Raw genomic sequence first — 26,989 nt, 5'->3', positions numbered from 1 at the left:
GAACTATTGAGAACATTTCAAACATATTAAAACCTGTCTTCTTACATATATTGGTTGATAGCTATCATTCCCCCTCTAAATTATATCTACAAATTATTTTAAAGTAAATTATCTTCAATTATTGGCTCTCAATTATTTTCCTGCCTTTATATAGTCACACAGATAATATTAATATTTTTTATTGCCTTGTGGGGAGAAAAGATAAACCTTACGGAATGTCAAAAGAATTTTGGAGATTCTGATATTTTTAACTCTCCTGCTCCACAGCCCTATCTTCAGGGTGAAAAATCACTACTTTTATTTCTGAAATGAGGAAGTAAATAAACATTGAAATAAGATATCATAAAAACTTAAATTTGATATTTATAGTTAGCTTGCTGAATCTATTTCCACGTGTAATTGTCTAAAATTTGTTTTTTCTCAATTGTCTTTTTCCACATAAAGAAATCTAGATATCAAAAACATTTTGTGATCTGAATTAGTTTTATTAATCTGTTATAAAGACAAATCAGCATTATTTACAAAACCACTGGTCCAGAATTTTGCTATTCAATATAGTAGCCCCTATCAACACGTGACTATTTAAATTTAAGTTTATGTTAATTAAAATTAAACAAAATGATAAATTCAGTGCCTCAACTGTACTAGCCACATTTCAAGTGCTCAGTAGCCACATGCGGTTAATGGACACTCTATTAGGCAGTGAAGGAAGAAGATATTTTTGATATCTATTAGTCATCGCTAGTCTAGAAAATGAAATAAGTATTTATTTATTCATCTAACAATTTAAATTGTTTACTCTGTGACATTTTAATACTGTCAGTGATATACTTTATACTTATATCAACCAGGATATTGAGAAGCATCACAACTTAATTGTTTAAAATTAAAATCAGGAGATTATTTTATTTTTCAGTACCTAAAAAGTTACTGCACCTTGTCATCCCCCCTTTCCCCCTGACTCATGCACAATTAATCATGTAACATCATGAACTGCCTTCTTTGCTTAGGCACTGTTTTCTGTGTATCTTATCCTGTAGCTTTTATTTTCCCCAATTATTTAACTTTTTAATACTTATCTTTTATAATATGAATTTTTACAAGTTGATTCAAATCCTTTGTGGAACAAAGCAAACCAGAAATAAACATTTTAAAAACATTAAAAAACATTTAAAAAAAACAATTTCCTAGTGGTTATAAGACTGATAGTTATGTGTTAATTGTATCTCAATAAAACTAGATCAAAAAAAGAAATGCTGAGAAGAGAAAAGTAGAACAAGAAAGTAAAAAGTTAAACACGAAGGAAAGGAAGGTACTAAAAAGTTGACATGATACTGAGCAACTGAGGGAATAAGAAATAAAATCCATTTTCCTTTCCTTTTTCAGAGGTCCAGTTTAGTGACACAGAATGGCATTTTCTTTTCAAAGTGTTCAATTATATTATTTGATTTTGAAATGAAATATTTATACAATTTTACGTTTTAAATGAGCTTAATTATTTTTCAGTTTGTAAAATGAACTTATGAATGAAGTATTGAAGACTCCATAACAGTTACCGAATTTAAGAGTTGTAATCATTTATAATGTGCAAGGAAGTTATAGCTAACAAGAGATAACAGGTTGAAAGGAAGAGAGATGGTAAAAGAAATAGTGATAACTTTATCTTACATAACATGGAATTAATAGTACAATCTAAAATGGGTGGTCAAAAAAGTAAAAGGCAAAAAGCACAACTTAAAATTATAATGGTAACTACTGGAGGAATTAAAAATAACACAAATCAATGTTGGGGGACTTTTCATAAGGGAGAGTGAAAATGCACTGGGTGGGAGGAATTTCACTTTTCAACTTAATTCCTGTATTATTGCTTAATTTTCTTTTTTACCACCATTTGCATTGTTTATAATAAATTCTCCAAAATTTCAATGTTGCAATGTGTTATAAAATGTTTCTAATCACAAATTCAGTGAAAGAGTTCCTGAGAAAAAAATGTATTTTATAAATGACAACTATATTAACCAGTCCAATCAATATTATCAAAATATGGCTTATAGATTTTTAAAATATAGGTAAATTTTCTTAATTTTCTTGCAGCATACTAAGTTTACCCACTTTTTAAAGGACTAAGCACTTCCTTAGAAGTACCTGATTCATGGATTGTTTCCCTTATATGATTGTTAGTATTTTAGAGATTCGAAAACAGTGGTTTATGCGTGGTACTGCGAAATGAAATGTTAAGAAAGGCACTTTAAGAAACACAGATTAAGTTCTAACTTCACAAGACACAGAAGTATTATCAAGAAAACATCAATACATTAAGAGTGGCAATTATTTTAACACTGGTGGCATTATGGTGAGCAAGGGCAATTAAGATGTATGACAACTAGTGGGTAATTCCAATATATCAAAGCTCAGTTTCAAAAATGAGGCATATACTCAACTGTTCCACTAATTTGGACACATTTTTTTTCTTCACATGTTACCATTTCTGAACTCAGGCTGCATTTTACAATAGATAGTATATGAAATTGTCAGGGCAGCAGATATAAAATTATCACTGCTTGCAATATGTACAAACCTGGTTGTTATTCCTGGTATGTAAGTAGACGGATATAATTCTTCAGCATTTCATCCAAGAACCCACATATGGCTCAATTAAAGAATATGAATATGAATCTGGCTTTCTAGAAAACTTCCACTGATACTTTCCGAGAAAATTAAGAAAGCATCTGCAACAATACTTGCACAATGGACGTCACTGCTTTAGAATAAAACCAGGGTGCAATAGTGAAGTATCTTTTAAGAAATGCTGCATCATCAATGTTTATGATTACACAGAGAGCACTGATGCTAATGACTATGAATCAGAAAGTGATTTATTACAGTAGTAATATGAATGTGAAGAAGTTTTATGGATAAGTTATATGTTTTGTTTACCTTCTCTCTTTTTATGTACAAGTGTGATATGATTTTAAAAATGAATGTCTAAAAAAACTCCTAAAAATAATTAAAAATTCTAAGTGAAAAAAAAAACCTATCCTGTCCTAGTTATTTGGCAGTAGTTTTGTCATACGGGTATATAAAATAATGATGAATCTTATAATCGATGGCATCTCAGATTTGATAAAATATGGTATTTCTTAAGTGGGCCAAAATTTTCTTAGCATCTCTGTTTCTAAGCACTCCATCAATACATAATAAATTTGTATCCCAATATAATATGGATAAATGTTAGCATGCTAATAATTTACATAGCTACGACCTACGTGAATACCTGGTTGTTGTTCAGCATTTTTATCATTCTTTTAGCCAGAAATACGAACGAAAATAGGAGAAAGTAAAAAAAATTGGTCTATACAAATTAAGAATCATCAGTAGTGTAGTTTTTAAGTCTTGTGATGTAGAGAACTCAATCCTAAGGCAATAATAGTGCCACATCATCCTATATAATTCTGACAAAAAAAAAAAATCCATTTTATGAAAATTTTGTCTTAGTGATTTCAATTCTGCTATTCAGAATTCAAGTGAAAAGAAAGGATTTAAAGATATACCAAGAAATGATATTTTGGAAAAAAAAAGAAATATTCTGGTATTTTTGTCTTCTAATATTCAGGAATTATTATGTAAGAGTTTGTATCCAATGTGTTGTTATATTTGTGAGCCCTAAGATTTTTGAAGTATGCCATCAACTACCCTGCTCACTGTGACTCATTGACCCTATCCAAGATGAGCATTGCGGTAATCCCTACTATTTGTTGCAATGTCTGTAACTAATCAAACTAAAATTTAATAAATGTTTTGATAAAATCTCTATTTCAAGAGAATGCTATGAATAAAGTCCTCAATATTCAACTATTACAGACGTCAATCACAGATCAGGGTCTTCCTTCATACTTTTGAAAATCCCCAGTCTTTGATTTCTCATCCAGTGCACCAATAAAACACACCATATGGTTGTTATAACTTTGTTTCCTAAAAGAAAGACTATCGGATTTTTTTATCCTGCAGTGTGGTGCTTACAGTTCCCATAAATTTGGTCGCAAGGATCAGGAATAAATAAAAATGAAAATCAGGCTTCATAAATTCTACACAGAAGATAGCATGGAAAGTATAAAATTTCTCTCTTTTAATCAAATGAATCAGGTTAGAAAATTAACACGAATAAAGAAATTGCCATTACATTTGGACAAAAACAGTTGTTTGTCTTACTTAAAAAAAAATTCTACACAAAACCAAATTATTGCAAACTTCCAAAATATACTCCAGTGTTTAAGTATATTTATTTTTTTTAAACATTTATCTGTATCCATAGGCTGCTGTAAATATATTTCTTCCCTTTTCAATCCATGACATTCTGTGCTTACTGCTATATTATTTTGTGGTCTTTGTTTTGGCAGATGCACAAGCAAAATCTGACTCCAACAGTTTGACCCTTCTCACTTTTTATGTTCTCTAGGGCATAATAAAACCCAAGATACAATCCCTCAGCAGTTAATGAAGCTTAACCTCCCACCCTCTTAATTACCAATGCATTACACCAAGTATGGGCATCATACTCCTCTCTAAGCTATTTTACAATTCAGCAAAAGTACTACTGAGCTATTATGTAGCAACATAATCCATGCAGCATGAGAAATCCTTCTTAAAAATAAAATCTTTTGATCCTTGCAGGTTTTGGTAACTGTATAATTAATACTACTTAAGTATTATCCATGTATCAGTAAGTATATTTTATTGTATCAGTAAGTATATAACTTTGTTGATTTGGGTTTTTTTCTTGGGGCAGGGGTAAGGACATTTATTTTCTGAAAGTTAGAAAAAGAAACAAATCTAAAGATATTACCATAAATTGAAAACAAAATACTCCAAATGTCTAAACTGAGAATCCATATAGTAAAAGTATGTCCTCCACATTATCTTCATTTAAATATTTCAAAGTATAGGGAGAGAAGTGACTTTAATTGTTAAAAGCATTCAGAAATGTAGACTGCATGGAATAAGTCAGAAGTCCGGGAGTATAGTTGACGGTGCATAAAAACGTTTTTAAAACTATACTTGAAACTAATAATAAATTTTTTTTTTTAAAAACCTCATAGATTTTAAGATTAGTAATTCATGAATTAACTTATTTCCATCCACATTTCAAGTAAATTCAGTACTTATCAGGGGACATCGTAGTGCAATATCAGATTTTTTTCTTGAATATAAAGGTGGCAAAATTGCTCATGTTACAAGAAGAAAGAGTAAAATTGGTATACAAAGAATATTGTAACTAAACTTCCTATTAAACTATTGACAAAAAATGATGCTTTTAATTTTGCAACTACATCAATTAACATAAATCTGGAAAATAAAAAACCAGTATTCTCAATATTTTTGCATTGATCCACATCACATTTCTCTTTAACATGTAAACCAGAAATGCATTGAGAAGACTGGAAAATCTCTTAAGTTTCTTGACTTAGGGAGAAGGAGAAAGATAACTTGAACATGAAATGGAAGTCTGTGCTAGAAGTATTCAGAAATGAAGGAAAAGGCTGGCACTGAGTAAAAAAAAACAAAACTACTTCCAATTAAATGCAAACCATAATCTAATTATTTTTAAGATTACATTCTAAAACACCATATTTTTAAAAGCATCAATCATAGAAGGATCTCAAAGCAATTTAGACATGTAATTAATCCCTGAGTCCTACTGCAAGCTAGGAGGGAGGTTAGGAAAATGAGGTTCAGGCAAATTTAAATTCCTTATCTAGGTCCTAGCAATATGCCTGACCAAGGCGGCCACATGATTTCAAGACTGCTTACTGATGGCACTGACTTAAAAGGAGTTTAGAGAGAACTGCATTGAGTTTCTTGGCATTCTGATATTTTTTGCTTTCATAATTATTTTCTCACATATGTAAAAAAATCAAAATTGTTAAGCTTTTAAGAACAAGTCTCCCTGTGGTCTATATGAATTTAAAATATTTCTTCATATATCAACTCAGATGCAGAATTTATATATTTTATATATCAAAATATAAAAGTTATATTACATATTTCTTCAAAGCATTCGCTGTACTTCAAAACAAATATTTTTCTTCAGAGAGGGACAAATATTTTTATTCAGAGAGGATACACTGTTGGTATCTATTAATATTTCTAGCCATAACAATTGGAGTTTCCTTTTCTAGTTTCCTTTACAAAGCAAAGTTTATACATTAAATGCTGTCAATGTTTAATCTAGTTCTGATTGCACAACCAATAAAACTTACTCAGAGAGATTATAAATTAAAAAGAAGTAGTAATTAACTACCATTGTTAAAAACATGTGAACTCCTAAATGTGTGTATATGTGTATTATATATACATAGTGTGTATATATACATACGTATATAGTGTATATATATGTATATATGTGTATGAATATCTTTACATGTCTGTATATCACTAGTTATAAAAAATAATAAACAGTGAACAATGTAGTCCTTGTAATAGAAAATATCTTGATTACAATATATTTTGAAAACTATTTTAAAAAGTAGACTAAAGTCTCCACTTAATCACTGGTATCAGCAGGTTTAGTTACCAAAATCATGTGTAATTATTTCCTTTAGTAAATGTTTACTGTATAAGGATGTATATCAATCTGTTTTTAAGAAAACATGATTATGAAAATCTATATTAAGCAAACAGGTTACAAAATTCCTTTAACTATTAAGTGTCCCTATTGAATATAAACTAAACCAATTTCTAAAAACCTGATAAAACTAAAATTTTTCGAAATATAAGGTCCAGATCAGTTAAATCCCTAGATTAGGAAAATACAAGTGACTGGTTTTATTTGTTTGATGTCATATTCATTTTCCTAGCTTATAGAAAATGTCATAAACAAAAATTCTTAGGGTATTGTGAGGTACTAAATGAAACTGGATATCATTTTATTTTTATTAAGTTTGAAAATGATATTTTGTAGTACATTTGGTGTTTATAGACCGAACTGGTTCTCCTTCTACTCATTGAGAACTGAGAAGTAGAGGAAGCTGGGTAAAGGCATAAAATAGATTTTCTTTAATTCTATAGCAACCTATATGTTGTAATCTGTTTAGGGAATATATAGGTAAAAAATTTCACTTCATACTCTCAGATCTATTTCCTACTTTCAAATTGTCTTCAGTTTAATGCTATCTACCCTGTTTTTGAAATCTATAGCACAGACTTTTAGACACACAGACACACACATACATACACAAATTAGTGTAAGAATATTTTATAAAAATGATAAGCACATTTCAAATGCCTCTGATTCCATTAATTTTCCATAATATTAAAAGATAGATGTAGCGAACAAAGGTCACTTTCTGCAATTGCCTGTCAGTTTCTGATGAATAAAACTTAAAATTTCAGGAAAGAAACACTGGCCACTGACAGAATCATGCCAACAGTAGATGGAGAGATAGTCCTGTCTTCATTGGGGTTTTCACACAGTAAAGTTATCTTTTTGTACATAAGAAATCTTCACAGACTGCTTAATGACCCTTGATGGTACAACTGTGTCTTTTTCATGGCTTTCAATGTTTTATTTAATGCGATAATATGTTAATTTGGGGAGCTGATGAAAAAGTTATTTCCTTTTAATTTTAATGGCTTTGGTTTTCAGAATTTCGAGTCATTTCCTCCTCTGTTATCCACCCCCAACACAAAAGGACTGAATAATTTCTTCTGAATACTATTTTTTGTAAAAATATTCAGAAGAAAAATAAACTCTAATATTCCCAATTCTGGCTTTGTGTGGCTTATTTTCAAAGAATGATAAAGTACTATCTAATAGTTTCAAGATTTTAACATTTCTTTTGAGCCTAACAATAACCATCAAGTATTGACAACCATTCATTTTTTGTATGTTCAACATAAAAATTTTTGAAAGTAAATGTGAGGTGAGGAATAAGTGTTTTTAAGATTAAGAAAGCAAAACCCCCAGATATTTAATTTTTAATGTGGAACTCTGAAATAAAGTAGCTAGGATAATATCTCTTATTCCAGAGTTCCAAGTGACTTGTGCAAGGTCCTGCAGCTAGTTAAGTAGCAATATAGACATTAAAATCTAAGCCCAGATCTCAAATATATTTCCCTTTCCTGAAGATAAATATTACAAACTACGGCATTCTTGGTATATGACTTAGGTCACTTTTCTGCATGCGAAATTCCTTGCTCTTGTTGATTAATATACAGACATCATGGCAAATGTGTATTTATTTTAATGTTATATTAGAAATAGTTCTCACTAACTAGTGAAAGAGAAGTGGGTTTATTTTCCTTGATATTTTTATCGTATCTTTCATTTTTTCATTGGAAAATAAGGCACATGCCATCTTTTAAAAACTGGCTACAAATGTAGGTCACTGGAAGCAGTACTGAGCCTTTGCATGTTTTTTTCTTAGTCTTTTTAGTTTGCCAAAGAAGCTCTAACTGTGGCTGCCAGGGGAGAACTTAGAATTTTAAATAAGTTCTTATAAGTAGTGAGGGTGAAAAAAAATAAAGAGTGAAACTCCAGGGTCAAACAGCAAATTTCTGGCTCAACTAGCACTTCAGAGTTGTAAGCACTGAAAATCGTATAGACAGCCTGACAATTTTCTGAACAAATAAATGTTGAGAAAGAAATGAAGAAAAATATATACTGATTATAGCTCTGCCTTCAAAGGGTTCTTGTAATATTTGTGCTTACACTATGGAAAAAGGATATACAGTGACAAAATAGTTTTGATAGGAAATACAACAAATTATATAGGCCAGAAGAGGTAAAAAGGTGTTAGAAAATGTGCTACTTATGCTATTGGGCATGCATAAAACTTACAAAATGGAATGATAGAAGGGCCAGAAAATAATTTTTAATTATTTATAACATGATGTATTGCTTTCATTGCAAATCATTTTAAAACTACAACATTGGAGATGAGTATGATAAAAAAAATGTTAAAAAATATACTTGGCCAATCAAGGGGTATTTCCTTATCTTCATTCTTACAGCTATCTCAACTTTTGGCAGAACAAGGAAAACAAGATAAAGCTGAGATATTTTTGTATTCTATTTACTTAGAAAGACCAGACTGTATTACAATGTACTAAGAGCAAATAACTGACTACTCACTGGATTCAGACTTCTAATTCTTGTTCTATGATCAGTAAATAACAGATGGAGGGTAAACACAGATTTAATCTTGATAGCAAACTGACAGAAGGAAATCTTTTAAATAGAAATTCAACTTTACGTTGTTTAGCCAATAATACTGCCTCACCTAATTCTTCTTTTTTCAATTATATTAATTTTTTTCCCAATATCAAAAGAACTTTATTAAATATATTGGAGTGGCAGTGGTTAATAAAATTATATAGGTTTCACGTGTACAATTCAATATGTCATATGTATATTACATTGTGTATTCACCACCCAAAGTCAAATCTCCTTTCGTCACCATATTTTTTGGTGTCTCATCTAAATCAATTAGTATCTCTCATCTTAATTATAACCAAAGAATCGAATAAAACAAAAGACTCATGGTACAATGAATAAGATCTTAACAAATGAGTTCAATATTTGGGTAAAAGACTGATATTTGGGGATATAAAATAATATCTTCTAATTATTAGATAACATTTTAATTTTTCTTATGGATATTTAAAGGCCATAAAAAGAATTCTGAAGATATTAGTCTAAATTTTCATACTTCAGTACTAAATATCTTGTTGCTATATTAACTCATCACATATTATATAGTTCATTTTAAATGAATTGTTGCTTACTTTATAACTTATGGATTATTATAAAGCAACCCATTTTCAATTATGAAAGATTTTCTCTATATTAAATATGGGAAGTTTTATCATAATTGATTTTATATTTGAGCTATTTATTTACTAGTATGTTTGATGTTAAATATATACTGTATACCTTTAGTAAACATGAAAGTAGTTATAACACTCCTGCTGGTAAGCATGTACTTACCCTGGGTATATATTAAAAAATACAATTTTTAAGCTGTAAAAGAATCCTAGCTTCCTACTTTGTTCTAACTGTGGTTGATGGTGGACAGTATTAGTGCATATAACAGATAATTCGAAGAGTTAATGGAAAGAGTCAAGAATGAACCCTTTGCTCTAGATATTAGATGTCTCTCCCTGTGTGAGTATTATCTATCTGGCATGTCATTAAAAAAATATTCAAATTAAGTTTTAAAACTAACCTTAATATATTATGAAGTGGCATTTAAATTTACTTCTAAAAATCATTTAATTTCTATAAATACATAACATCGTATTGTTAAAATTATGAAAAGAACATGAGAAAAATCTTAGTATTCTCAAGTTCAAAGGAAATGTACGTGCATGCATGTATAGTTTTTTATTTCATAAAAAAATCAGCCTATCTACTGATAAATATTTAAATATTTTAACATAAGTTATAATTTTTGGTATTTTAGAAAACATTCCATAGAAAGTTTTCATGGAGAATACTTATCACTGTTTTTTGAGATGATCAAGAAAATTCTTTTAGATAAAAAAATTTAACTGAAAAATACTTACCATATGTTTTTAAAAGCTTTAACAACATCATGTATATTGTTCTATAGGATTATCTAAGGGGTGTAATTTTTCAGAGTTACATCTTAATGCTGATTTCCTGAAGGAGCCTTGACTACAATAGGCATGAATATGTTTTCAAAGGATGATGGATAAATTGCTGGGTGGTTATATAAGATATCTTAGGCAGCTGATGTGGCTTTTTATCCTTTACTTGTCTTTTAGTTATATACAGTTTTAAGATAATTATGGTCTATAAGATTGTCTTTTACCTTTTCTTTTACCAGCAATATTTGCCTTGGTTATAGGTTCCAGAAATCCTCAATCATATATATCATAAAATTAAAACTAAGCAAGTACAGCATTTTCCTCCTACGCTGCATCTGTAAACACTGTTAATGCCTTGGTTTTGGTCATTCATTGTTTGGGTGTTTGATACAAATGAAGTTTTAAGTATAACTCTGAGTTGGGCACACTGAAATCTTGACTGAATATTATATAGAAAACCTACTTATCCACATTAGTAGTCAACATCTCATTTTGAATTGCAAAAATACTTTATTTATTCTTAGAGAGATGCTAAAAACTTTGTCTATGCAATGGTGTTATGAAGAATATAAATAATTTAAATTGTTATCAGCCATAATTTTTTAATCCAGTCTATTCTAAACATGTGAACACTAAGTAGACCACATTAAATATGTATGTGTTAAAATAATACTCTTTGTACTTTTTATAATAGAAAAATAAAAATGGCATATTATTTTATAAATCAAATACTGTTTTACTATTACATATTAAACATTTAAGAAATATAAAATGACAGATTGAGAATTTAAGAAATATTACTGATGAGTGAAGAAAATTCTATTAATAAACCAGATGTATTTTCAGAGTAGAGCTGCATTAAACTTAAGAACATAATGAAATTAAAACAGTTTAAATTTAAGTTTTTAAATATTTTTTTATGTAGAGAAATGTTAAATATGGATATTACTTAGCATGTACAACCTTTAACTACTTTCATTACTCGCCTACATAAGTGATTTTAGTCAAAAGCAAATAATGGCATTAAGATCAAAGAAGATAAATTTTTCCTGGGAACCACACATTCAACTTTATAGTTAATTTAATATTTAACTTCACTGAATACATTATTGATTAATATTCAATTATCGTGTAAAGCAACCTTGCTATGCAAATAAAAACAACTCGTTCTAGGCTACTCAAAAATAGATGAATGAAATAAACTTTGAAATGCAGCATCAAATCTGAAATGTTATATAAAGTAATCTAATGCATAAGACCATTAACTTTTTGTGGCAGCAATTTTACTGTCTTTAACATACAGTAGAAGTGCACATGATAAAGAACAATTCATCTGATGACACTAGAACACATTCTTCAGTTGAAAACACCTATACTAGTCCAGAGCAAGAGAAACCTTTAAAAATATTAAAAATAAATGGTGAAACCATTTTAACATGTATTTCCCTTGAAACATAATACAAATTTAAGTTCCAGGATATTGACTAGCAGGTTATTATAAATTGGATCTCAGTGATAGTAAAAATTCAAATATGGAAAATCAAGTAAAATAGCTGTCAACACTGAAACCAACAGTACTTCTGAAGGAAAATTGACAGATATATTAATCAATGGGAATTTATTTAAAATAATCATCTTTTAAATACTATTTAAGATAAGAGGAAAATATCACCAATGGTTTCTTTTGTTTCTTTGCTTCCAATAAGACAGTATGCATTTACATGTAATGTAACATTCCAGAGGTATAATTTTCATAAAAAAAATTCTAAGTCTGATCAGTTAGTTTAACATTTTTTAGCCAAGATAATCTTTATTTAGATTTTTTATGGAGCAATAGTATCTTAAAAGGTATTATTCCTACATCTTTGAAATACAAAGTAATGTACTTTTTAAAAAATTGATATAAAATAAATGCTAGTTAGCAGTACACTATCTAGAATAGACTAATGTAAATACAGGTTTACTGGGCTACATCAATATTTGGATTTATTTATATTGAGTATATGGTAGTCTAAACTTAGAAACAATATTGATCAGGTAAGATGACTTGTTTCCATCACTTTTGATTGTAAAAAACTAGGAATCTTTAAACTTGGGGTATATGAAGACTTTCAAAGAAGCAAATGATCATGGTATTTTTACAGGAATCAATTCCTTGATCTTCAGCTTTCACAAGTACTCAGACAGAAAACCGACTCTTTAGAGAATGTGCCGATGACAGAAGTGCAGGTTCCCCCTTTTCCATTTCCTTTCAAATCACCCTTTTCTCACTTTCCAAATGAAAGATTTACTTCTCATTGCCTAAGTATAAAAACCTCCAGAGCACAAAAGAAATAATTTAAAAATTATCTATTTGGTACAGAAAATGTGAATGCTCTAACAATTGAAGAAATTACTCTTTTTTCATTGTTTTCAGCAAAATTTTAGGTGAACCTGATAGACCAGACAAATAATTTAAAACAATTTATGATGACAGACATGTTGTGATTTTTTTTGGTGTATATTGTGCAGAAAAAGTAAAAAAAAATTGAGGGACACTGAAACAACAAAACATCTATTTTCTTTTACTTAATTGTGAACAGCTCACATCCATAAAAACAAAAAATGTGAATATAATTGATGCTGAATACTGTCCCATTTTAGCAATATTTATCCACTGATACATCTTAATGAAGCAATGTATTATAAAAATTTTTGTCTATTGATACACTGCATGTAATGTTAATTGTAATAACTGAACTGAGAAGAAATGTGTTTAACACAAATTCTTTTGAGACAAGAAGTTTAAAATAAATTTAAATATGAATTTTTTTGTTACAGAAAAACCAGCATAAGGTTATTAATAAATATTTTGAACATAAGACATATAGAAGTTTGTTGGTGTTTGTTGACAGTTATTGTAAATCAGTATTAATTACGCTATAAATTCTTTATAAATGACTTAGTCATTTGCCATTTTGCAGACTATACATGGATATAAAACCTTCCTATGGAAAAAATAAGTTTAGATTATGAATTCTATTTAAATAATGCCTTAAATTAAGTTTCTATTCTGGACAAAAAAATTAAGATTTCTAAAAGTCAGAATTGCCCTGTCTGATACTTAAAAAAGACACGGTATTTTTATCACATATTTTATTATTGCATATTTCTTGGAAGAGAATAATTGCTGGTACATTTAAAGCAAAATAATATCAATAAATGAGTACTTAATTTCTGTATCTTTCTTCTAATTTATACCTTTGGGACATTGGTAATATAATATCTGATCATATTCTGCAGTCATTTTTCTTTACTTAACTTTTTAGAGTTCTCTTATTATCATGACTATAACTTTATTTATTGTCAGTTTTTAATAGCTTATTCATTTTTCTCAACTTAAGTTAAAAAAAATTGTTCAAGAACACTAATTCAAAAGTGAAACTATATGCTTAAATAAATTTGATACTTTTCTTTAAGAGAAAAAATATGTATGGTCTCATTAGTACATTTAAATATAGTTTGCATATATACAAACATATTGTCTTATTTACATCTATAAACAATATTTTTTCATAAAAAATTCAAAACGCAATATTGAATATATAAGATATACTATATTCTGTACCTGTAAAATTTCGGCAGGTTCATCTTTTGCAGATGCAACCAACAAAGTATGCCCACTGATGATTCCTTCTGCCAGGAAATATTTGAAGAGCAAAGGAGAATAAATATTATATTTATCCTCTTCTGTAAAAAAGAAAAAAAATTGTAGTTAGAACTCTACCATTTAACAAGTACACTCAGATGTTTTTATAATTTTTCTCCTTCAAACAAATATATGAGCTGGGGCAATAATTACATCTTCCTAAGGTACAGTGAGATAGATGAAGAAACTTATCTAGATAGTCAGTGGGAAGTAGGTACTTTTAAGAGAGTCTTTCTGATTCCAAAATCATTCTCCATCTACTACACTACCTCTACTGCAAAACGTAGAGTGTTATATACGATTACATCAAAGGAACCAGAAATATTTTTTCTTTGATAAGATTTTCTCAGGCACTGCACCTCTAAAATGGCCATTACTACCTACCAACCAGTTTTTAAACTCACACTTCATTTCTTTCATGTCACAATAATAAAGCGCTTAGTATATGTAGCCTAATGATTAATATTAGTATTAATACTGATACTTCCAAAACTAGTATTATTCTTACATTCTGGTTTTGGGTTTTAAATTCAACAATAATTTAAAATTGAAGATTTTAATTTGACAGTTACTAAATTTGTAATAAATTTTTTCCTAATAATTTTTTTACCTGTTATTATTCCCTCATCTTTCCTTCTTTCTGAATTTTAATTTAAAAAAATGATAAATTGGGTTTCTCAGACAAAAATGTGTTATAGTTTTGAGATTTTGTTACAGAATGACAACTTGAATATATCTTAATTCTCTTAATATTACTGATAAGCCAAATGCCTATACTTTATCTCAGCTTTTTAATTTTATTCTTTGAACACAACACAAAGAGACAAAGGTAAATTTACTGCATTATCTAAAAAGAGAGTAGCTATTATTAATTTATCCAATCAATATTAATTGAATTCCTATAATATGCTAGACATCACCAATATCTGTAAAAATCACACTGTTAATAAATATTCCTAAGAAAGTTTGAACTTGTGGTAATGTTAGCAAAACCTTTTACAACTATATCTGTAAAACTGGGATAAAACGTCATTAAAAAATAATTATTTGAAGGCTCTGGAAAGCAATGAAAAGCAAGCAGTCATCACCTCAGTTTCCATTTTAAAGACAGTGATCATGCCATGTAAGAATCTCCTAACCTTCTTTAGCTTTGGAAACCTTAAATCATATCCTTTCCAGGTTAAGGTGGCAGAATACAGAGTTCAGTGTTGTCAAAACAGCTGAATGTTTAGGGGGAAAATCCTGGAAGAGAGCTCCAGAAGGTTTTATCAACTATGCCCAAATCCCTAGTTGACCATCAAGTTATGCGTGAGTTGGAAGAATAAACTGCAAGCAAAAGAAAAGAGAATAGCATAAAGCTGAAAGACATAACTGAATCATGTGAGATTTGCACATTTGCTGCTCCTTTGGAGGTATGTTTTTCCCAAGCTTAGAGGAGAATCTTGTACAATGGAAAGTTGAAGTCTATTGACAAAACAGGAGCGAGGACCATAAAAAGTGTGAGCCCCCAAATCTCAGTATAAATTTTGTACAGATATTTAACTGTTGAGTAAACTTTGTGATTGCAGGGGACAACCCCATGTGACCAGGCTAAAAAAGCAACATCACGAAGCTGGAAAAACTGGGTAGAGATAATATCTGCTTCATGATATACCAAAGTGAGAGCTAATAATTTTAATAGACAGGCAAGTTAACTGTCTATTAAAACAAAAAACTAGAAATCTCCAGAAAAACAATGAAATTCAGAATCGTTACAATGTATTATTTACAACATGCAGATTTCAACCAAAAATTACTGAATATGACCCATAATAAGGAAAACACAACCTACAGAAACTCCAAATGGGTTCAAAAGTTGAATTTAAAAGAAAGACTTCTAGGCATCTATTATATATATGTATATTCAAAGAATTAAAGTGTATTTAAAGTATTAAAGAAAATACGGCATCAATAAGTAAACAGAAAAAATATAGAGAAATGAAAACTATAAAAATGAACCAGATAGAAAATTTATATCTTAAATCATAATTCCTTAAATGAAAAATTTACTTGGTGATCTCACAAGTAAATTAAAGATAAAAGAAGGGAAAATAATAATAAACTTGAAGGCAGATTAACAGAAATTATGTAATCTACAGAACAAAAAAATAATGAAAATTAAACAGAATCCTAGGCACATGTGGACCAACAGAGAGAAGCCCAACAAATATTTAATTGTCCTAGATATTGAGAGACAGAACAAAGCAGAAACAATATTTAAAGAAATGATAGCCAAAAATTCCCCAAATTTGATGAAAATATTCAGTTACAGATCCAAGAAGCACAAGAAACCTCTACTAGGATTAATGTGAAAAAAATCAATTCTAAGAATATCAGAGTAGATCTTGGAAGCGGCAGGGGAAAATGACATATGATATATGGGGGTAAATAACACAATAACAACTGATTTCTCAACAGAAACAAGGCCAGAAGAAATGATAATAATCTATTCAAAGAGTTGAAAAGCAAACCCAACTTAGTTAAAAGTTGTAAATTTGCAAAACATATTAAAAAATTGAGGTGAAATATTATTTTCAGATTAAAAAAAACTAGGCAATTCATGGACAGCAGACTTGTACTACAGGTCACTAAAAGCTAAAGGAAAATGACATGACATGGTAACTTGTATTTATAGGAAATAATAAAGAATACAAATAATGATAAATATATGGGAAATTATAAAACATGGTGATCATGAATGTATATATTTATACAGATATATGTATGTATGTGGATAAATTATATTTTCTTTAAATTTCTCTTCAAAGGAAAACTGATAGAACCAATGAGAGATATATATTTGGAGATTTTATCATACATTTCTTAGTAATTGACAGAACTAAAGAGAAAAATCATTAAGAAAATAGAAAACAGAATCTGAACCTCATCAACCACCTTAATCTGATTCGTGCAGTTTCAGAATACACGTTCTACTTTTTAGTGCATCTAGAATGTGCATCAAGAAAAACCATATGCTAATCCAATAAACAAGTATCAGTATACTTCAAAAAATTTAAAATCTTACAGAACATATTCTCAAATTATAATGGAATTCAATTACAATTCAATATTGAAAAGAAATCTAGAAAAACTAGGTATCTTAAAATCAAAGCACAGAAACTAACTATAGATTAAAAATAAATTAAAAAATTAGAAGATATTTTGAACTAAATGATTATAGAAATACAATATATGAAAAATTTTGAGGAACAGCTAAAGCAGACCATAGAAAAAGATGTATAGCTTTAAATGCTTAATTAGAAAATAAGAGGTCAAATCAATGGGCTTTCATTTTAAAAAGCTAGATAGATAAGTTGATTTAAAAACAAAGGAAATGAAAATAAATAATAAAGAAGGAAAATCAATTAATGAAAAACTGGACCTAAAAATAAAAAGGAGAAAAGTGACATCAAAAGCTGGTTTTATGAAAAGCCCATTTAATAAAATTGATTGATAAGATTCTACCTAGGCTGATCAGAAAAGAGAACAGACACAAATTATCAACATTGAGAATAAAATAGATTTCACCAAAGATCTTATAAACATTGAAAGCATCAAAATAAGTACTATGAACAAATTATGCCAAAAAAATTTCACAACTAGGAGAAATAGACAAATTTCTTGAAGGATATGGATAAACAAATATGAAAAAAGAAACAGGAAACCAAAATTAAAATCATAATAAAAATTACCCCCTCCACCCATGCATAAAAACTTCAGGTGTGGGAGGTGGCGGGCTGGGAACTTTACTAGTAAATCCAAATATTTAAGGAAGAAATACTAATCCTAAAAAACTCAAAAAAAAAAAAAAAAAAAAAAAATTCTCAACTCACTATATATATCCATTATTATTCTGGTACCTAAACCAAAGACTTTTAAAAAGCATAGACTATTTAAGGAAGAAATTATATCAATCTTACAAGTACTCTTTCAGAAAAAAAGGTCGAGAAACACACTTCAAAACTCATTTTATAATGCGTTATAATCTTGAAACCAAAACTAGACCAAGACATCAGAGGGAAAGAAAGCTATAGACTAATATGCTTCATGAACATATATGAAAGTTATTCCTAAGATACTAAAAAATGAAACCCAGTAATATATTAAATATAAAATAATATGATTAAGTGGGATTTATCACAGAAATGCCAGGTTGGTTTTTGATTTGGTAAATCAATGTACTATAACAACATTAAAAAAGTAAAACCTTATGATCCTTCCAATAGATGCAGAAAAAAACATTTGAAAAAATTCAACAGCAATTCATCATAAAAACTTATACCAAAATAGGAATAGAATGAAACCTTTTCAACTGGATAAGTGGCATCTCCAATAAACTTCTAGGTAACAGAATGGTTAAGATGGAATGCTTTCTTCCTGAGATTAGGAACAATGAAAGTATATCCACTCTCACTACTTCTAACCAATATTTTTCAGGAGTTCTTAGCCATGTAATAAGCCAAGAAAAAGAAATGAAAGGCATACAAGTTGGAAAAGATGAAGTAAATCAGTGCTTACATGCAGACATTATCACATATGTAGGATATCTTAAGGAATCTACCAAAAAGGTAATAGGACCTATTAAGGTTCTAGCATGGAAAGTCAATGTATAAAAATCCACTGTACTTCTAAAAACTAGTAGCAAACCCTAAACACTGAAATTTTAAAAATTCCATTCCCAACTGATTCTAAAAATATGAAATATTTTGGGTAAATTTAACAAAAAATGTGCATGAATTAACTCTACACTGAAAAGTACAAAATATTCTGAGAGAAAGTAAACCTAAATAAATAGAGTGAGATATCATGTTCATGGGATGTTAGACTCAAACCTTTCTAAATTGATCTATAGATTTAAAGGAATTTCAGTGTAAGTCCCAGAAAGCTTTTTGGAGAAATGTAAAATCTAGTTCTAAAATTTACATAGAAATTCAAAGGCCCTAGAATAGACAAATTTGAAAAGGAACACATTTAGAGGACTTACTATATGATTTCAAGACTCTATACAGCTACAACAATCAAGGCAATATGGAATTGGCAAGAAGATAAACATATCGATCAATATAAAAGAATAGAGTCCAGAAATAACCGCATAATTGATTTTTGACAAAAGTGAAGAAACAATTGTTTTTTTCAACAAATAATGCTGGAGTAACTGGATACCAGTATTAAAACAACAACAACAAAAAACAATCTTACTTCATATTACTCTCAATCCAAAATCAAGAAAATTTTGATCTTACTTCATTCTACTACCCAAATATTACCTTGAAAATTGTTCACAAAAATAAATATAAAAACCGAAACTATTAGAAGAAAGTATAGAGAAAAATCTTTACAACCTTGATATAGATGATTTCTTAGGATAGTACATGGAAGCATGAACCACAAAAGAAAAAAATGAATAATTTTGAAGTTTATCAAAATTTTAAACATTTGCTTTAAAAAGATGCCATAAAAAAGATAAGCTACAGAGAGAAAATATTTGCAATACATATATCTGATAGAGAACTGGCATCCAGTAGATATTTAAAAATTCTTGGAATTCAGTGAAGATAAACTACCCAATATAAACATGAGCAAAAATATTTGAATACATCCTCACAAAAGAAGACATATGAATGGCCAACAGACATATGAAAAGATGTTCAACAGTATTAAACATCAAAATATGTAAATTAAAAATGCTGCTAGAAACCATTACATTCCTACTAAACCAGCTAAAATAAAAATACAATACCAAGTACTAACAAAGATGTGGGCACATTAAATGCTCCTCCATTGCTAATGGCAAAGAGTATAGCTACTTTGGACAATAGATTGGCAGTTTCTGATAAAGATAAACATAAACTTAGAGAAACCAGCAATTTCGCTCCTGCATATTTTCCCAAAAGAGACAAACACACAGGTCCATACATAGAAATTATACAGAATGTTTATGGTAGCTTTTTATTTTTTATTTTTTTACCAGAATCTAGAAACAACACAAATATCCAACTCATGAATGGAAAAACAAATGGTCTCGTCTCAAATGAAATACTATTCAACAATAAAAGAAATGAATTACTGATATACACCCAACAACATGGATGAATCTCAAAAACATTAAGCTCAGTGAAAAAATCCAGACACAAAAAGTACATATGGCATGATGCCTTTATGTGATATTCTAGAGAAGGCAAAACTAATGTGTAGTGATAGAAAGAAGACATAGATAGGTCTTTGGTGCCAGGAAACTTTTTGGGCACAAGGAAATTTTGGGGGATGATGAAAAGGTTTTATATCTTGATTTCTGTGGTGGTTATATAAATATGTATATTGTAAAAACTCACTAAAATATACAATTAAATTGGGTCCATTTTATTGTATGTAAACTATAATTCAGTAAAGTTGCTTTGTTAAAATAATTTCCTAAGGTGCAAGCAAGTAAAACACCAGGTGGTAACTTGTTTATAAACCGTCTCAGCACAGCAGTTTAATTTTATAAAGAACATTGCTAGTTCTTTAATACCATCCATCACAAGTTAAACACCTACAAATCTAAAAGACACAAAATGGGCTTAATATGAATTTAGGAGCATTTTATGAGTTTTTGTCTGTAAAAGAAAAGAAAAACGCTTTCAATGTCTCTACATTGCTTACAGCTGATGGGTAGAAAATCTAGCAGAGGCAAAATTGTGTGAGATGACCAGCTCTACCTATTGATTAATACGGCTGTCATACTGGGGAAAATGCCCATTTTATATAACTAAGAATTTGTCTTTATTCAACTTTAGAAATAGAAAATCATGTTTTAAAAATGAATTAAATTTATCTTAAATACTATTAAATCAGTTTACAGAAGCAACCATATAAACCAAGGTCACTACAAATCAATTAATGTAAGAAACAAATTTGGTACTAAACTTTTAACTTCAAAGGTTGATATTTTTACAACATAGATAATTTGAACTTTTAAAAAATTCACCAACCATCCATAACCCTCACAAAATGATTGCTAAATTTTTTTTTATTCCTTTTGGTACTTTTTTGTGGATATCTTCTTGTATGGTTATGATTATTACTGAATTTTGTATCCTACTTTTTTCACTTAATCTCACGTTTCATAGTTTTATAACTATCATATTTAAGGATACATAATATTCTGATAAATTTATGTGCCATAATTTACTTAGTCATCCCCTACCATGGACTTTTTATGCTGCTTTCAGGCTTCTGTTACTATTAAATACACAATTACAAAGGTGCTTCAAATCCTACACATCCAAGGTGAACTCAGTAACTCATTATTTTATTCCATTCAATTTATTCTTGATACCTCTTCTTTCTCACCAATACTCTTCTCTCATCTTTAAGATCCCATTAAATTCATTTTCAAAGAATTTAATCATTTTCCTCCATGCCAGTGACACTCCCCTAGTTATGCTACCAACAACTCTTGCATACACAACTGCAATTGCCTCTTGCTTATTTATTTGTATCCACTGTACTCCTTCAATTTAGTAATGACTTTTTCAAAATACAAAATAATCACGTCACTTCCCTACTGAATACTTTCCAGTGGTTTCTCATTGCTCTTGGAAGGAAGAAGTAAATGCTTTAACCTGGACTATAGGCTGTACAAGATTGTGGCCAAACAGCAGAGTTCAATGTGCCTAAAAATATTTGTGTTAAAAGTGGTATATACTGCTACTTTCCTCCTTCAAAATGTACACGATTGTTCTTTAACAACTTTTCAGTAAAGAAATAAACTATTATAACTAGAATAAGAATATTTGAAAAGTTAAGGACACATACTACAATACTCAGTATGGGAATGAACTATATTAGACAAGTACTACATAAAGTGGTGAATTTCACTTGTAGATAATCAAAAATATTGGGTGACTTATCATTATGAAGATACAACAATTAAATTAGATGACAGAGTTCTTCTTTTTCTACCTATCTCTTAACCGAGAAGAGGGTTTTGACTTTTTTCTTACCTACACTCCATTCCTACTGATCTTATCTACACTCATAACTTAAATTACCATCTCCAGTAACCATATTGCATCTTAACTTTGGACCATTGCATAAATTACTTCACCTTTTGGCTAGTTAACTCCCTCAAATCCTCCAGGACCCATATTAGGTAACCCCATTTTTGGAGAAGTTTCCCTTAAGGCTGGGCGAGATGATCAGAGTGCTCTGAGAATCTTGTTAACTCCTATAGTAGCATTTAATACACATTACTGAAATTTCCCCACTGAGATACAAGATTCTCATGGCAGAGAATGCATCTTATTGTTATATCTCTAGTACTGGCCACATAGTATACACCTAGTAAATACCTGCAGAATTAATTGAGGGAAAAACAACAAACAAAAATCTATCTTGTCTTATGTATCAGCCAGATCTACTATAGTTTGCCTGAAAACACACCCTTTTATAACACGTGCACACGTGCACACACACATACACATTCTATAATAGCTACCAACCTTAATTTTTAAAAGACTCCTACAAGGCACAAAAAACTAAGAGGAGGAATATTACCTACGTAGGGATTAGCAAAAAAAACTAAGCTCTTCAAGCTGAAAATTATCAAGTTTGTGAAACAAATTTTGAGGTTGTACAATAAGCATTTAATTAATCTATTTAGTGAATCCCCATAACACTGGGCAAACAAAAATGATAATGATGCAACAGAACTGCCAAAAAGCAGATGTAGTTTTGGCCTGAATTAACAGTCTAATTCCTAGGTTGAGAGAGATGATTGTCCTATTCTATTCTAGTAGTCGGCCAGACTGACAATGATATATTTCATTTGAGTATTTACATAAACTAAAGCATCTTCAGAATGTAGTGACCAGGATGGTAAACGGACTTGAAAGCATGAGAAATGAGATATTTAGATTGAAGAAAAAGAGACCCAAAGGATACAGGAGAGTGGTCCTCAAATACTTGATAGGCTATCATATGGAAATGGAATTATACTTGTTCATTATGCCTCCAAGAGTTAGAATAAAGCCTAGTGGATAGAAAATAGGAATATCAATTTTCCTTAATATCGAAATCCAAATGAGCTGCCTGTCATTCCACTAAGTCTGCTCTCCAAGTCACCAATGACTTTCTAATTGTCTAATTTCTTGGACTCTTTTAAATCTTTACCTGACTTCATTTGTCTATTGCAGTTAGTACCATGGACAATTTTCTTGGAACTATCCTCTCCCTCCCCACTCGCATTCCCTGTTTGTAAGACACTCCCTGATCCCAGTTTTCCTGCTTCTTTAGCCATCCTTTATATATGCAAATAGTATATACGCAGTTCTCAATTCTTTGGTATAGAAATATAAAATAATTTTATTTTTTTCTAATCACTACTTTACACAATGCTATGAAAATCTTCCTTTTCTCTTAATGACATCTAGAGCTGATTCTTTGATTTTCTCAGCAGTTTCAGTTATTAAAACTTGGAGCGGTCAAGTATAAAACTTTACTATTCAGTGCAAAGCTTTTCCTCCTCCTCCTTAAGTGCAGACTAAACATGCGGTTTGATGGTCTTAGTGTGGCAGAGAGGTTCTAAAAGAAAAAAAAGTTCTAAAGTACCTCTGCCCCAATATTCTCTCTCCAAGTCTGTCATTGGAAGAGCAAGGAAAAAGGAGTGGCAGAAATCAACTCACATAATTGGCTGCCTGTTATAGGCAGAGATGTCCCTAGCCTTGCTCTGATCTGGTCTATTTAAGCCTGCTCCTGGTAATCTATGAAGTTAGGGTGGTTTCTGTGTAGGTGGTAAGTGTGCTTTTTGTGGGTTGTGCTGTTTCATTCTGGCCCCATTTGTCACCATCAGGTGTTTTTTTGGGGGGGTGGGGTGATGGTGGGGGCTGGCCGGTATTCACATTCAGTCTCTTCTGTGGAAATGTTAGCTATCACTGTCATTATTTTTTCAGGTTGTTTACATAATCTATTCCATCAGGCCTCCCTCCTTTTTCTACATCAGACTCAGAAAACAGTCTCGGTGTTCGAGAACGCTGACAAACTCTAGAAGATGTGAGGTGGGCTTTCCCAAGAACTCTCTTGACATGCACTACTCACTGAGGGGGTTGCAGGTTCAAAAGTTAAGCAAGCAATCAGTTGAGACAACAAGAAAGCCAGTCTCTGCTTTTTGCAAGCATCCTTATGTCTATGACTGATGCTCTTTGAGTTGTACTCTTTTACTTGCCTGAGCGAGGGGTCACTTTTTACTGTGGACACTGGACACTCCATTTCTTTCCAATCGATGCCTTCATTGCCTAGTGAGGGTGCTGATGGGAGTGGAGTAATGAGGAAGTAGCTGTGCTAGTTCTTTGGGCCCAAAAGGAGGTGTCTAACTCCAATTGCTAAAAAGAAGGAACTTAAACTTTTGTCTTTTACTCACTTTGGGCTAGCCAACAATTCAAGGGACTCAACAGATTACTAAAAATAGTAAATAGCTAATCTTATTGACCACTAACTATATATTAAACACAATGCAATGTGTTTCTCATGCATTAGCTCAATTAATCCTCATAATAACCTTATAAATCTTATTAATAGGTAAAGAAATTAAGGCACAGAGAATGTAAGCAGCTTGCTTAAAGTGACACAGCTAGTAAATAGCAGAGCCATGATTTGAATCTAGGCAGCTGATTCCAGAGGCTATAATCTTAATCTTTTTCATGGGTTTATTTTCTTTTATCCTTTAAATACTGGTGTGTCTAGGTTTTAGACTTTGACTTTTTTTTTTTAATTCTAGTTGTTCTTAGACTTTTTTGAAGTCTCAGACCATTCTGGGAATTTGATGTAAGTTATATTTGCCACTCTAAAATTATACACAGTCATACAAAAATTTGCATGTCATTTCAGGGAATTAAGAGAGCCCCAAAGTTCCATCTCTACACCCTTGAGGTCTTATAAACCTTGGCATTCTATTACACGCATATGACTTCAACTAAAAAAAATATATAAAATAAACAAACATTAGTAAATAATGTTGATAAATCCCAAATATTTTTCTCTAGCCTAAATTTATTAGCCAAATATTCGACTGTCTACTAGGTAGAACTACTTGGAACATAAAATTCATTATGCATAAACTGAACTCATTACTTTACCTCACTATTTGTTCATTCTCCTACTTTCCTCACTTCACCTGATGGTAGTAACTCCAGACTTTCTCAGGCCAAAAACCTAAGAATCCTTCTATCTCCTGTCTCTCCATCTCCCACACATTTATATAGCAGGGAGTAGAAGTCAATTTTGAGAAAAATCTATTAAAAGAGGAAAAATGTAGGGAAATGGCATTTCATATCAGAACAGTGTAAGCATAGCTAGCTAAAGAATTATATACATAATGAAATGCAGAAATAGAAGAGTTAGGTAGTATTGTTATGCCATCAAACTACAGTAGTAAATTTATGATTAAAGTTTTAAAAGTGTAGTAACTAATATCATCTCACGTTTAGATTAAGACAATAAGTATTTCTATCACTTCAAATGTTTACTTTATTCCTACAGTATATCCTTCATAATGCCTTCATGCTCAAAATATTTCAGAACTACCTATTTCATAGCACTATAAGTTGTTTTCAGCCAGGCTTTCAAATAGCTAATTCATTAATGCATTCATTTATTCCTTGTGCCCCTACATGATTCTCATGATTACAAAGCTTACAGTCTACTAAAAAAGATAGGTGAGCAGGTATTTTCCATAGAGTATAATGAGAGCCACAATAAGGTAAATAAAGAATACTACAGAAGTACACAGAAAGGATACTAAGTGGGGATGAGGGGAAGAAAAGAAACAGTTAAGAAAGACTTTCTGGAAGACATGTCTAAGGGGAGATCTAAGGGATAATTAAGAATTAGGAAAAGAGGGAATAAAAGAAGCAGCAAGAAAGAACTTAAACAAAGGCCTGGAGAGAGGTAAGAGATTGGTACTTTGATGGAATTAAAAGCTTAGGGTGATAAACACAAAGCTTAAGGAAGGAGGTGAGGGGATGAGGAGAGGTAAGGCTAAAGTGAATGAGCAGTGGCAGATCATTAAAGGCCTTAGAGACCAAGTTAAGGAGCTTGGAACTTATGTTAAGATCAATAGAGACCACAGAGAGTTTTAAGCAAGGATATGTCATGGTCAGATTTTCATATCAGAAAGTTCATTCTGGCTACAATAAAAAAATGGAATGAAGCAAGGGAACATTGGGGACAACTTAAGCCTTGTCCATACCTTACATCTGCATAAACATCTGCACATTATATATATGTTGTTCACAGTTATTTCATGTGCAATCGCCATCCAGTTTAAGTTCATAAAGGGTAAAAACCAAGATTTATACTAATTGTTAAACACATTATAGGTGCTTAAATGGCTCAAACAAAAGTTTGGTGATTTTACTAGAGAACTGTCCTGATATCAGTTTGACCTACTTCAGTCTTTGAACAAGTTATTCCACTATAAAATAAATTAAGAATATAAAAATATAATAATACAAAAGAATTAGTAAACTTTTTCTTAAAGACTTAGAAAGTAAATATTTCAGGCTTGTAAAACATATAGTCTCTGTTGAAACTATTTAACTCTGTCCTTACAGCACAAAAGCAAGCACAGACAATGTGTAAATCAATAAGCATGGTTGTATTCCAATAAAGCTTTAT

General features: G+C 30.3%; 1 protein-coding gene across 2 annotated transcripts in view; it reads right to left on the bottom strand.

The window, feature by feature from the left end:
- Positions 1 to 26,989, bottom strand: part of ELP4 (elongator acetyltransferase complex subunit 4) — a 194,894-nt gene that overhangs the window by 156,315 nt on the left and 11,590 nt on the right. For both annotated transcript variants that reach the window (XM_039866330.1, XM_039866328.1), the window contains exon 3: positions 14,216 to 14,337. In XM_039866330.1, the coding sequence (XP_039722264.1) occupies positions 14,216 to 14,337 (122 nt within the window). The remainder of the gene's footprint in view (positions 1 to 14,215; positions 14,338 to 26,989) is intronic.

The sequence above is a fragment of the Pteropus medius genome, unplaced genomic scaffold (assembly GCF_902729225.1).
Source record: "Pteropus medius unplaced genomic scaffold, Ma_sr-lr_union100, whole genome shotgun sequence".
NCBI classification, from domain to species: domain Eukaryota; kingdom Metazoa; phylum Chordata; class Mammalia; order Chiroptera; family Pteropodidae; genus Pteropus; species Pteropus medius.
The sequence above is the reverse complement of the archived record's forward strand: the minus strand, read 5'-3'. Positions and strand labels throughout refer to the sequence as shown.